A 13,708-nucleotide genomic window follows, 5' to 3' on the forward strand; every position below is an offset into this window, starting at 1 on the left:
GCGGATCCGTGACGTGCACGGCAAGATATTGTACCGTAGCTAGGCTATCTGTAATCCGGCTAGGACTCTCCATGTAAACCCTAGATCCGTGCGCCTTTATAAGCCGGATCCCGGGAGCCCTAGAGGCACAACCACAACTCATTGTAACAACGCGAAAGCGCCCAGATAATTCCGGACAAGCAGCAGTAGGCCCCGTCATCGTGCGGGTGTTCCGAAGCTGGGTAACTCGCGTACCACCGTCCCGTGTGCCCTCCGCCCTATGGCCCCTACTTCTTCTCCCCCTCGTGAGGATCCCTCCTCCGAGGTACCGTCGATTAGGCAACGACAGTTGGCGCCCACCGTGGGGCCTGTGGCGTCTGGAGGCCGGAACCGGGAGGGTTCCGCCATGGGAAGCTACGACGACACCATCGCTGTGGGGCGCGTCCTTTACGCCGGAAATCTGCCGATCGTCCCTCCGGATGAGTGCTGGATTCCGGCTAGGACAAACCCCGTCAAGCTCTCCATCGTCCCAATTGGCGGCATTCACATCTTCATCGGGGAAACCGTCGATTCCGACGGAAACCCACTGGTAAGTAACGCAGACGCGACCGCCGCAGAGCTGGACGCTGTCGCGAAGATCCGATCTGAGATGCAGGAGCTTCCCAAGGAAGATTCCGCCTCGGATCTGGAAATTTCAAAGCCCACCCAATCCGCCCCTGAGCAGGAAACAAAGGTGGAAGACCAATGCGAGATCCGCCTGGGTTTCCCAGGTGTTAGAAAAGCAGAGGTGCCACTTCGTACACTTCTTGGCCCATACCGCCGGAACCGCCCCTCAAGAAGACGGAGTTGGTCCTGAGCAGGTAGAGGCACCGGAAAGCGGCGCAGATCCGGATCAGGCTCAGCTTGTCGGAGAAAGCGAAGCTCCGGTTGAAGAGTCGATTTTGGGCAATCTGAGCCCAATTTCCGGCGACACCCCGTCCACGGAAAATGATGACTTCGTTCGCAAGATAAGGGAGTACGGATACGGCGATCAGCCTGAAGTCGACTCCGCCCAGCCCAAGCAGGTTCTCGCAACGGTAGCAGCGCTGGGACAAACTGGATCCGGAGACCAAGTCAGCCAATCTGACCCCCAACCATCCCATCAAGGATCTCCAATGTCTCGAGTGCGACCCCAAAGGGATTCTCCCTCGGAGGAAATCTTGTCAGCAGAGGAGGTGGCCGCGCGAGCAGTTCTTAACACACCTATAACCCCGGGCGACGCCGCAGATCTGGAGGCCCTAGAGACCGCCAGAAAGGAAATGCTGGCCACAGCCAAGAGGCTCGCCGATACCGAAGCTGCGTTAAGGATAGGAAGGGCAGATCATGCAGCCTGGACGGAAAACTTCGAGAGACAGGACCGCGAGATTGCTGCCACACTCGAGCAGGTCAAGAGCATGAGGGCTGAGTGGGAGGTAAAGATGACCTATGCGCAGGCGGAGGCCGATCGAATTGTTAGAGAAGCAATTCCGCCTCGCAGAATACCCTTCAACACGCCCGCAGATCACCAGCCGCTGGAAACTCCAAAGGACAACATGCAGAAAGCTGCGGAATTGCTGAAGAAGAAGGACGAAGAAGTTGATATCAACTATCTCCGCACACTTGTCGCTTCAGCAATGCAGCAGCAGAACAAGGCAGATACTTCGCGCAGGTTGGAATCCAATCCGGATAACTGTGTATCTACCGCGCAGAAGGACGATGAATCGCACACCGGATCGTCGGAGCGCAGAAGAAGGGCCAGGGAGCACCCAAATCCGATCCCCGTTCCGTCACCGACGCCTCCGTCGGATCCAAGGAAGGGAAAGGACGCGATGTACTCCGGAAGAGACAAATACCGCAACCCCTCACCTCCACCCAACGGTTACCCGCGACCCCCTCGCCGCCGTAGTCCAGCCGGAAACACCAGGCCCGTAGGGCATGGTGCGCTTGTTATCCGCGACAACGTGCTGCCAAGAAACAGAAACAGGGAGTGCTCGCCGGAACCTCGCCGGAATCAGAACAATGTTCATGAGCCCGAGCCCAGGAGGAGTCGGAATGAAGATCGCGGTCCAGAGCCTCGCCGGAACCGCGATCCAGAACCTCGTCGGAGCCGCGATCCAGAACCTCGCAGGAGCCGGGACCCAGAGCCTCGTCGGAGCCGTGACCCGGAGCCTCGCCGGAACGACCAGGGCAGCCAGCGCCAAGGCGAAGGCAGCCACAGGAGCCGGAGTCAGCACCAGGAAGGCCGAGGAGATTCAGATGGCGGAAGCAAGAAGTCAGACCGCCCACCTCGCAGGTCTCCCTCACCACCACCTAGCGGTGGCGGCGGAGGTGGAGGCGGAGGCAATGGCCGGAGATCTCGCTCTCGCTCCAAGTCTCCTCGCCACGGCTCGCGCGACGCGCGGGACCGCCTTAACGAGTACAGAACCGACTACATTGGTCCGAAGTGCTTTGGCAGGATGATTCGAGAGGAACCAAAGCCAAGGATGAACCTCAAGCTACCCGGAAATCTGAAGCATTATGATGGCACCGAAAGGCCGGATACCTGGATTGAGGATTACTACAATGCTGTAACCTTCGCCGGAGGAACCCCTAACATCGCCTGCCGCATGCTCCAGTTGTACCTTGTAGGTCCAGCCCGGATCTGGCTCAGCGACCTCGAGAAGAACTCCATCTTTTGCTGGTTCGACCTGAAGAACGCTTTTGAGAAACACTTCAGGGGCACCTACAAGAGACCTGCCACAACAAGCGACCTACAGGCTTGCATCCAGAAGAAGGGCGAAACATCAAGGAATTTCCTTACCCGATGGTTGGCATGCAGAAACGAGTGCGAGAACGTTGACAACCGCACGGCAATGCACGCCTTCATTGGGGGCTTGCAGCGAGGAGGATTGCTGCGACACAAGCTAACCTGCATGGTCAATGCAAATCAACTGACGTTGGATGACATGATCACCATCGCTAGCGATCACACTGCCGCCGACGACGACGCAGGCGGTGATCTCGCAGCCACAGCAATCCCCCTGCACCAACAAAAGAAGAACCGTGACAACGGCGGCAGCAGCAGCCATAAGCGCAAGAACCACGATGACCAGAAGAGTGGCGGATCCGAGATAGTCGCCATGGCGTTTCAACGCGGAGGTCCAGGAGGCGGAAGAGGACGCGGACGCGGAGGCGGAGCCGGCAGGGGTCAGCAGCATACCTCCGAGGTCACTGCTGCCGGATCCCGCGCACCGCAAACCTATGAGGAGTACAGAGACATGCCCTGCTCGGCCCATCCGGATCCGGTTACGGAAGTCCACTCATACCAACCGCAGCGCAAGTGGGTCAATGATCTAAAGAACGACCCGGAGGCCGGATACAAGCGCGCCCGGAAGCACCGCCCTCGCGGAAAAGGTGGCAAGGGCAAGAACAAGGACAAGGAGGACGATAGTTCCGAGGCGATGGATGAGGATGATAACTCGCCGGATCCCAAGGCAGGATCCGCAGGAAAATCCAACCCATTCGACAAAAAGAGCGTGGGGGCTTACCACACTTTCCTCGGAACCCCAACGATGCGCGCCTCCAAGTCAGCTACCCGGATCCTGAACGCCATAGTTCCGGCTGTGCCGCAGTACGTCAGGTGGTCGGAAATCCCGTGCACATTTGATCGGAAGGATCATCCCGCAATTGTGCCGAAGGAATGCTACGCCTTGGTTGTAAGTCCCCGCATCGATGGGTATGACTTCTCCAAGTGCCTCATGGATGGTGGAGCTAGCCTGAACATCATGTACCTGGAGACTCTAGAGCGGATGAACCTCACCAAGGAACAGCTCAAACACAGCACCACTGAGTTTCATGGCGTGGTTCCGGGTAAGAAGGCGAACTCCCTCGGCAGCATCACACTTCCCGTGGCTTTTGGCGATGTTCATAATTTCCGCGAAGAGAAGATCACGTTTGAAGTTGTGCCCTTCAAGAGCTCCTACCACGTCATCTTCGGCAGGCCCACCTACCACAAGTTCCACGCAAGAGCGTGCTACATCTACAACAAGCTCAAGATTCCGGGTCCTAAAGGTATGATTACCGTATCCGGAGACTACAAAAAAGCTCATGAGTGCGAGTTAGGCGAAGCCGCCTTCGCAGAGTCTGTGATATCCGGAGAAGAGCTGAAAGGCTACAGAGCCGCGGTGGATCCGACTGAGATGCAGACCACCAAGAAGCAAATCTCCGAGCAGAAAACCTCCTTCAAGCCCGCGATAGAAACCAAGAAGCACGACCTCATCCCAGGTGACTCTTCCAAGCAGGTTTCAGTCGGAGCCAACATGGACCCCAAATAGGAAAGCGCGCTCGTCGAGTTCCTCCGCGCTAACATGGATATCTTCGCATGGCAACCTTCTGACATGTCCGGAGTACCTAGGGAACTCGCCGAGCACTACCTCAACATAAATCCGGGGGCCAAACCAGTGAAGCAAGCTATGCGACGCTTTGGAGATAAGAAGCGCCGCGCCATAGGAATGGAACTAGCAAAGTTACTAGAAGCAGGTTTTGTAATAGAAGTTATCCATACCGATTGGGTCGCGAATCCCGTCCTTGTACCCAAAAAGAACACTGAAATACTAAGAATGTGCATCGATTACTCTGGCTTGAACAAACATTGCCCGAAGGATCCGTTCCCCTTGCCGCGCATTGACCAAGTCATTGATTCGACGGCGGGGGCGGAACTTCTGTGTTTTCTTGATGCGTATTCCGGGTATCATCAGATCCGGATGAAGGAATCCGACCAAAAGGCGACTTCATTCATTACCCCCTTTGGTACTTACTGCTATGTTACTATGCCTTTTGGTTTGAAAAATGCAGGTGCTACTTACCAACGTACGATGCAGCGGTGCACGAAGGACCAAATTGGCCGGAACGTGCACGCTTACGTCGACGACATCGCGGTCATGACCCGGAAAGGATCCGACTTGATCAGCGATCTCACGAAACCTTCGACAACCTCCGCAGGTACAAGATGATGTTGAATCCGCTGAAGTGCGTCTTTGGCGTGCACCGGAAAACTCCTTGGCTTCATAGTCTCTCACAGAGGCATTGAGGTTAACCCGGAAAAGATCAAGGCAATCCTGTGCATCAAAAGGCCAACTTGTCTCAAAGATGTGCAACGACTAACTGGTTGTGTTGCAGCAATCGCAGGTTTGTCGGCCGTCTTGGCGAGAAGGCACTACCTCTGTACAAGCTGCTGAAGAAAACAGACAAATTTATGCTGGGACGGCACGGTGATGCAGCTCTTCGAGGGTTGAAGGAGACACTCACCTCCCCGCCTATCTTGGCAGCTCCAAAGAGAGTCGAGCCAATGCTCCTTTATCCGGCAGCTACCAACAAAGTCGTCACCTCGTCATCGTGGTGGAGCGAAAGGAAGAAGGTCATGAATATGACGTCCGGAGACCTGTCTACTACATCGGCGAGGTGTCGACGGAATCAAAACAGAGATATCCTCACTTTCGAAGCTAGCTTATGGCGTGTTCCTAGGCAGCCGGAAGTTGAGGCATTATTTCCAAGAGCATCCAAGAACGATCGTGGAGCAAGGCACCGCTGTCAACAATTCTCAACAACCCTGACGCAACAGGACGTAAGGCTAAATCGGCCATCCAAATATCCGCCATCGAAAACGCTTACAAGCCAAGGACTGCGGTAAAATCTCGTGTTCCGCAGATTTCGTTGCAGATTGGATGAAGCTCCGGATGCAAGTCTGGAGCCGGAACCAGAAACATGGGTCATGCACTTCGACGGATCCAAGCAGCATCAAGGCTCGGGAGCCGGAGTCACCCTGAAGTCCCCCACCGGAGAAGAATTGCGGTATGTTCTGCAGATCCACTTCGAAGCTACCAACAACATGGCGGAATATGAGGCTCTACTACACGGTCTGCGCATCGCTAAGGAAATAGGGATCAAGCACATCATATGCTGTGGAGATTCCGACCTGGTGGCACAACAAGTAGCCGGAACCTGGAACGCCGTAAATTCCGTCATGGCGGCCTACGAGACGAAGTTGACGAGATTGCCAAGAGCTTCCTCGGATACGAAGTCAAGTACGTCAGGAGAGACGATAACACAGCGGCAGACATGCTATCCAAGCTCGGATCCGGCAGGAAACCAATTCCGCCTGGCATTTTCCTGGAGCATCTCCGGATACCCTCAGTTAAGGGCGCTAACCCGGAAAACCCAGAGGTGGCAGTGTCTCCGGCTAGGGAAGTGATGGCTATCATTCCGGCCTGGACCCAGCCTTTCTGGACTACCTGATCGATCAGCAGTTGCCGGTGGCCGAGGTCCTCGCACGACGGATCGTCAAAGTAGCACGAACCTACACAATAGTTGATGGACAGCTCTACAAACGAAGTGCAGCAGGGGTATTTCTTAAATGCGTCTCCAATCAAGATGGCATTGAAATCCTCGAGAGATCCACGCAGGGGACTGCGGGCATCACGCCCGCTCCCAGATCACTCGTTGCAAAAGCTTTTCGGTTAGGTTTCTATTGGCTTACAGCTAAAGAAGACGCTGATAAAATAGTCAAGACCTGCCGAGGTTGTCAGTACTACGCTACTCAACCAAACGCTCCAGCCCAAGAGCTGAAGACCATACCTATCACCTGGCCATTTGCGGTCTGGGGGCTTGATATGGTTGGTAAGTTAAAAAAATCATCTCCTGGCGGTTTTGAGTACCTCCTGGTCGCTGGTGACAAGTTCAGCAAATGGATCGAGGCTAAGCCAGTGAGAAAAGCCGACGGTGCTACGGCACTAAAATTCGTCTGCAGCCTCGTGATGAGATTCGGCATCCCGCACAAAGCATAATCACAGATAATGGCACGAACTTTGCTCAAGGAGAATTGAGGGATTATTGTGAGACAATGGGGATACGACTGGACCTCGCATCTGTGGCTCATCCACAGTCCAATGGTCAGGTTGAAAGGGCTAACGGCCTAATATTATCAGGAATTAAACCACGCCTTGAAGGACCGCTGCGACGAGCAGCCGGAGCTTGGGCTGATGAGTTGGAGGCTGTTCTGTGGAGTTTACGAACTACCCCTAACAGATCAACAGGGTTTACCCCTTTTTTCCTGGTATACGGATCCGAAGCCGTACTTCCCTCCGACATCATCCACGATTCACCGCGAGTTTCCGCCTACAATGAAGAAACAGCTGACGAGGCAAGACAGCTATCTGTGGACCTGATCGAGGAAGCTCGGAACTTAGCAGATCAGAGATCCGCCATCTATCAGCAAAAGCTCCGACGTTATCACAGTCGTCGAGTTCGGAAACGCTCCTTTATGGCAGGAGACCTGGTCCTCCGCCTTCGACAGGTGAAAGACCATAAGCTGCAATCTCCATGGGAAGGACCCTTCGTCGTTAGCAAAGTGCTTCATAACGGGTCGTACTACCTTGTCGATTTCCGCGAGTTAAGGGATAGACCTGCTAACTGGCACCGGAAACGCAAGCGTGAGGATCCGGATGACATCTACGATGAAACAGATCGCCCTTGGAATATCGCACAGCTACGTCCTTTCTACACTTAGCATATATTTTCCGAGTTCTAAACTCTGTAATAGTTATACATGATCAATGAAATAAAGCTTCTGGTTCACTCTTTTGAGTCTTTTACCTCCTTTACTTGTTCATTTTAGATCGTGTATGTTTTTTCCAACTAAAACCGCAGAGCTGGATTTTTTCCGCCTAGGCGTGTATGAAAGTTGTGATTTTCAAAATCGTCCTTTAGGACGTAAGCTTAAGTTTTCTGATAAAGTTGTTATCTGTTGCGAACTCGTGGATTCCTAGTAGCGATTTCCGGCACCTATGCCTGGGGGCTTGTTTCCACGGTTATGGACGGACTGCCATTGGGCTTCGTCGCCGCTGGCGAGCGTTTCCGGCTAAGGTTTTCCGGCTCGTGGAAGGTCAAGCGAGCAAGCCGGAAAATAACGAAGTCAGCACTTGCTTTCCGACATAAAACGAAACATGCACACAATATTTAACGGATAGCAGGATAAGTGTTTCCGCCCCATGCATAATTGTTTCGTTCCTAGCTACTTAAGAATTTAAAGTCTTATTACAAACCCTCGCTGGGGCCAAAATGATGCATTGCTTTTCCCGCAGGAATAAAAGTTCTCACTCCCCCTTAGCCGGAGAAGTTTTGCCCTCTGGATCTTGTTCCTTGGCGCCTTCGGCCGGAGAAGATACGTCTTCTTCACTTTCCTTTTCTTCGGAAGCAGCAGTGCTGGTCTTGGGTTCTTCTTGGGCGCATCCTTGGAGCTGGTCCAGGTAAACTCGGCTCCGGATTCCGCAGGTCGCGCACGGGCGTCGAGATCCTTCAAAAGTTCCGCTTCTAAGGCCTCGTCGGCAGCGAGGACGACCTTGTCGTAGAATTCCTCGTGCCGGATCCTGCGCGCGATGCGGGTGTCGTAGCCGCTCACTGCATCCAGCAGCTCGCCGACGTCCGCATCCGGAGGAACGCCCGTGGTCACTTCATCAAGATCAAGACCCGGAGTATGTGCTAGGCACATGGTCAAAGCCATTGCAGCTGCGCCTCGGGCTGAAGATGCTTGTAGATCAATCACCAGCTCCGGCAGAACGTCCATCTTACCAATAAGCTTGCGCACGTCACAAGTGCGGCTCCTTTTGATGTTCAAATTATGGCATATTTTGCGGGAGGCGGAGATGAGATCCTTGCGGTCATCACCCGCGAGTTGCGTAAGATCGTCTCGTGGGAACAAATTCCGGCGCTGTTCCGGTACCCAAGCGGCTCTACATAAAAAGATAATCAGGATATAGGCATGCAATTTGAGCGCAAAGTAAAAAAGAATCGGAGCAAATATCTTGACAAGGTTCCGATATCATACCCAAGATGTTCTCATTGAGCAAGTCCAGTGCTGCTCATTGTCTCCATGAATTTCCGGAGTCCGTTCAGCTCCTTTTGCTGCCTCTGATGGTCTCGCCGTCGCATTCTTTTCAGCTCCAGCTCGCCCTTCTCCCCGATATGCTCGGAGTTTTTCTCCGCCAGCTGCTTTTCGGCCTGCTCCCTCTTAAGTTCCGCCTCCTTTAGCTTCGTCTCCAATTCTTGGTACGAGGAGCGCAGGTTCTCAAGTTCGATCGAAGCTGTTGCAAGGGAGGAGGATGCGCCTATAATAATATACGTTAACGGCAAATTTGAAGTCGGAATTTGGTTAATAACGAAGAAGGTGGAAACCAACCTTGGGCGTACGCGCTTGTTTAGCAGTTCCGCATTCTCATCCTTCAGGGTCCGGATATTTTCCGCCCGACTCGTAGTAACGCGGCGCTGCAGGCAATGTTCTTGTGCAGCTCGTAGTGCAGCGCCCGCTGTTCTCGTAAAATTTAAACAAAGGCAGGAGTAAAAATTCCGCTGTAGCAGTGGTTTCTTTTAAAGCATCATTGCCGGAACTTTTCCGCCATAATGCTTGGTCGCTACTGGGCCAGTATAAATAACTTTCCCGGAAGTAATTTTTCTCTAAGCATTTAAGCGCTAACTACTTTTTGAGTTTCCGCCTACATGCTTGGGGGCTACTGGGGAGTACCTTTTGCTTGCAGATAAGTTGATCGCAGAACTGGCCAATGTTTTTCTTGAAGTCCTGGATCTCCGATGTCCTGGAATCCGGCTTCCCTGTGCGTTGTTCAGCATGGCGTTGAGCAGGTCTTGTTCAAGTTCCCACTTCTCCGCCTCGATCAGCTTGTTAAAAAACTTGGTGGCATACGCCTTGGGGGTGGAAGTGGTGTCCGCCGGATCTCCGAAGTTCTTCGGAAAAACGACTATGTCGCCAGCGCCCTCTCCAGCCTTCTCGGAAGTGACTTCCGCATCTCCTTGGCCTTGTGTTTCCGCCTCTTCTTGGGCAGGGCTTTTGGCCTTGGGATCTTCTTCCTCCAGGTGCCCGCTGCTAACCGGAATTATCTCCGGTGGAGTGTTTGCGGCAGGCGGGGGAGATGGGTCAGCCTGAGGAGGCGACGGTTGAGGAGTTGGGTGGGAAGCGCTGGGTGGAACTGGAGTAGAGGGACCAACAGCCGGAGATTTCTTCATGTACTTCGTGATGGGCTCCTGGCTGGTGGTCCGCGTGGCAGCGGTTTTCGGATTCCTGCAAACAAGTGAAAGGGTTTAGACAAGAAATAATTTCGCTAAGTAAAAATCGCATCATGCTCGGAAACTCACGGGGCACCGGGAATGATGGGGCGTGTGCCCTGGCCAGCCGTCGAGAGCATCCGTAGACGCGCACGCTCCGCCTTCCTTGAGTCAAGCGGAGGTGGTTTCGTCGTCTTTGGCTTCTTGGCGGAGGCCTCGCCGCTAGCTCCGGCTTCAGAGCCGGGAGCCTTGGCGCGGGGACGCTTTGTAGGTCGAGGAGCCGCCTTGCGGGGTGCCTGGTCCTCTTCCTCCTCGTCGTCTTCCGGAGCCTCCTCCGCCGTGTCGCTGGTAACGGGGACGCGAATGATGGTGCGGAAGTTGTCCTCCGCCAAAGTATTGAGCTGGAAGGAAAATGAACAGAAGTTAGAGTTATCCTTGTGAAGTTTGAAGCAACGGAAAGAACGAAGCTTACCGGAGGACACTGATCGTTCGTGTAGATATCCTTGAACAGTTCCGGGACCTGTTGGCCCCTCGGAATCTTCACCAGCGTCTTGAGTCTTCTTTTCAGAGAGTCAGCCGGAAGATCATGGCGGGTAACCCGGAGAAGATCATCCGCCCCGGTGTAAGAGCACATCAACCGCGCGTTGTAGCGAAGGGGCTGGATTCTCCGGGAAAACCAGCTAAGTGTAAGCTGGGCTCCGGTAAGTCCGTCGTGGACTAGCCAGGAGATTCTCCGCGCAGCTTTCTCCAAGGTTGGAGTCAGGGCGAGTGGAGGGACGAAGCTCCAGCTTGCAAGTTCTTCCGGAGGTTCGTTGACGAACTGGGGAAGGCCTTCGTGGACATCCGGAACAGGAGCATTCTTCTCGTAGAACCATCCGGCGTTCCAGTACCGGACGGACTCGTGTGAATCGTGGGGAGGATACATACGATTAGGGCGGAGCATAAACGTCATGCTTCCGCAGTTCACCATTGCTTTGTCCTTAGTTTCTTTCTTCACTCGGAAAAAGAATTGCCACAACTTGACATCTGGCCGGATCCCAAGATGTCCTTCGCAGAGTCACGAAGTTGGACAAGAGAAGGTATGAATTGGGGCAAATGTTGTGGGGCTGGAGCCCGTAGGTGTTGAGGATGGAGAGAAAAAATTCCGAACAAGGGAGTGAAAGTCCGCGTTCCACCCAAGCCTTGGTCATGACAACTTCTCCGACTTCTGGCTTGGGGGCGTCGGAGTCACGAACGAAACTCCAGTGTGTGGAGATCATTCCCTCGTTCTGGAGCTCTCTAAGCTCCACGTCGGTGGTTGCGCAAGGCCACCATTGACCTCGTTCTCCTTCACGGATCCGGGCCTTGGACGCCCTCTTGTTTTCCGCCTCCTGCACCTTTGCTGCCATCCGAGCTTGTCCCTCGAGTTCTTCTTGGAGCTCTTGGAGGGTAGGGATCCGGCTTGGAGCGGTGCTGGAAGATGCGGAAAAAGGTTGAGCTAGTCTGATGTCGGAAACATACGGTGGCAGGAATGATATAGGATCCGGGCATATGGGTTCTATTTGGTTGGGATCCGGGCTACTCGAAGAGCTACCAGTGCAAAGTGACGATTCGAGTGGCATGCTTCCGGCTGCACCCATACAAAGTGTCTGAGTACCCGGATCACTAAGCCTATCTTCTACACTAGGTTGTCTTCTACAAGTCCGGCGTACTTACCGCTAATGGCGCGGTGGTGCGACGGAGCTCCGGCGGAAGATGAGGTCGCCGAACTTGAAGGAAATCGGCCCGCGTGACCACGAATCGGCGGCGGAGCAAGTTTCCCGTTCAAACGTGAGAATCTTGGGGCGAGGGAAGCCTTGGTACGGCGGCACTCGAAGTTCACCGGGGCGAAGTTCGCCGGAATCAAGATCTGGCGGGCGGCGCGGCGCGAGGAGGAAGACGATGTGGTGAGAGGGGGTGAAAGAATGAATTTTTACCGGGCCGCGGGGTATTTATAGGCCGCGCTCGGAGATTCGGGATCCGGATCCAACGGTGGAAACTGAACGGTCGCGCCGTTGGATGGATGACACGTGTTTAGGTCAAATGCGGTAAAACGACGTGGAGGTAACTTAACCATGCACTCCCGAAAATTCCGGCTGAAGATTTGCATCTGCGAAACTTTAGCGCGGGAAATGAGGAAGTTGTGCGCGGGAAATACGGAACTTCCGTTGTTAAGCATGATCTGAAGATGAAGGATTTCCGAAACCGTTAGAGTCTTTTAAGATTCCGGGTGATTCTGTGAAGATAAGATTGGCTTACGTTCAAGCAGGGAGTAACCCGGAAATGTTCTTTGGAACGTCGATGGATGAAGTCCCTCGGGATGGGAGCATTTTCCGGCTATAAGTTGGAAAAAGAAGAAAATGCAAAGTTGGAGCTCTTCAAGTTTCTCCGCGTTACCAACGTTTGCCGGAGATCATGATGGACCAGCAAGACGGAGACTGCAGGGGAAACTCGGAGAACTCTGGGGGCTACTGTTGTGGGTATACTTCATGGGTGTACCATCGACAGTGCCTAGATCCGGCAAGCCCGGGTGGCCCACAGATGGTGATGAGGCATGTGGCCCATCGGGCGGCCCAGTTGCTGTTGATCATGAAGGAAGAAGTCCAGCCCAGGATCAGCAGGCCGGATCCGTACCGACCTAGGAGTGACCCGGATCCAGGGAGGCCCATGAGGAACCCGGATCCAGTACGACGTGTATGGAAGGCGGATCCGTGACGTGCACGGCAAGATATTGTACCGTAGCTAGGCTATCTGTAATCCGGCTAGGACTCTCCATGTAAACCCTAGATCCGTGCGCCTTTATAAGCCGGATCCCGGGAGCCCTAGAGGCACAACCACAACTCATTGTAACAACGCGAAAGCGCCCAGATAATTCCAGACAAGCAGCAGTAGGCCCTGTCATCGTGCAGGTGTTCCGAAGCTGGGTAACTCGCGTACCACCGTCCCGTGTGCACTCCGCCCTATGGCCCCTACTTCTTCTCCCCCTCGTGAGGATCCCTCCTCCGAGGTACCGTCGATTAGGCAACGACAGTACTCTCACAACTCACTCAAAACTGATAAGAAAAGGAGATCTTACCGTTCCAAAGTAAATTAGTGTTGCTTACCACTTGTAGAAACAACTAGTGCACGAATGTAGCGAAGCGAATATCAAGGGTATAAGAACAAATCACACGACAAAGCAGGGTAAATGTGGGGCTGTAGGTAGGCTACCTGTTTGCACCAATAACAAGCTCTAGCGCTGACCGTAGACAACCAATGATACTCACACAAGGCGATATAATGGGACAATGCAACTATATGGAGAAAAGGTTGCAATGTACTAGAGAGACGCTAGCAAAGCTCAATGAAACAAGCACAAGATTGCTCAACTTCGGGTGCAGGAAAGTAAACTTAGGCCTTCACTTGATTCTTCTAGCAGTTTACTTTTCTTTTTGTATTTTCTTTTGGAACGCAGCTATGTAGCTCTTTTTGCTTCTTTTTAATTTTCTGTTTTTTTTCTTTTGATTTTATGACACACTCCTTGATCACACGGCCGACACGATATGCAAAGCACCAAAACCCTAATGAGCAGCCTGTCGAGCGGTAAAACTAGTCTCTTCTGGGG

General features: G+C 53.5%; 1 protein-coding gene across 1 annotated transcript in view; it reads right to left on the minus strand.

Annotated features, from left to right (window-relative positions):
• Window positions 1-11,133, minus strand: part of LOC127348968 (uncharacterized) — a 37,799-nt gene extending 26,666 nt beyond the window's left edge. The window contains exons 1-3 of the mRNA XM_051374810.2: window positions 10,559-11,133; window positions 10,177-10,487; window positions 9,643-10,102 (exon numbers count right to left, since the gene is read on the minus strand). Coding sequence (XP_051230770.2) covers window positions 9,643-10,102; window positions 10,177-10,487; window positions 10,559-11,056 — 1,269 coding nt within the window. The 5' untranslated portion in view covers window positions 11,057-11,133. The remainder of the gene's footprint in view (window positions 1-9,642; window positions 10,103-10,176; window positions 10,488-10,558) is intronic.
• Window positions 11,134-13,708: the final 2,575 nt, after the last annotated feature.

Source organism: Lolium perenne, chromosome 4, assembly GCF_019359855.2.
Source record: "Lolium perenne isolate Kyuss_39 chromosome 4, Kyuss_2.0, whole genome shotgun sequence".
Taxonomy (NCBI): Eukaryota; Viridiplantae; Streptophyta; class Magnoliopsida; order Poales; family Poaceae; genus Lolium; species Lolium perenne.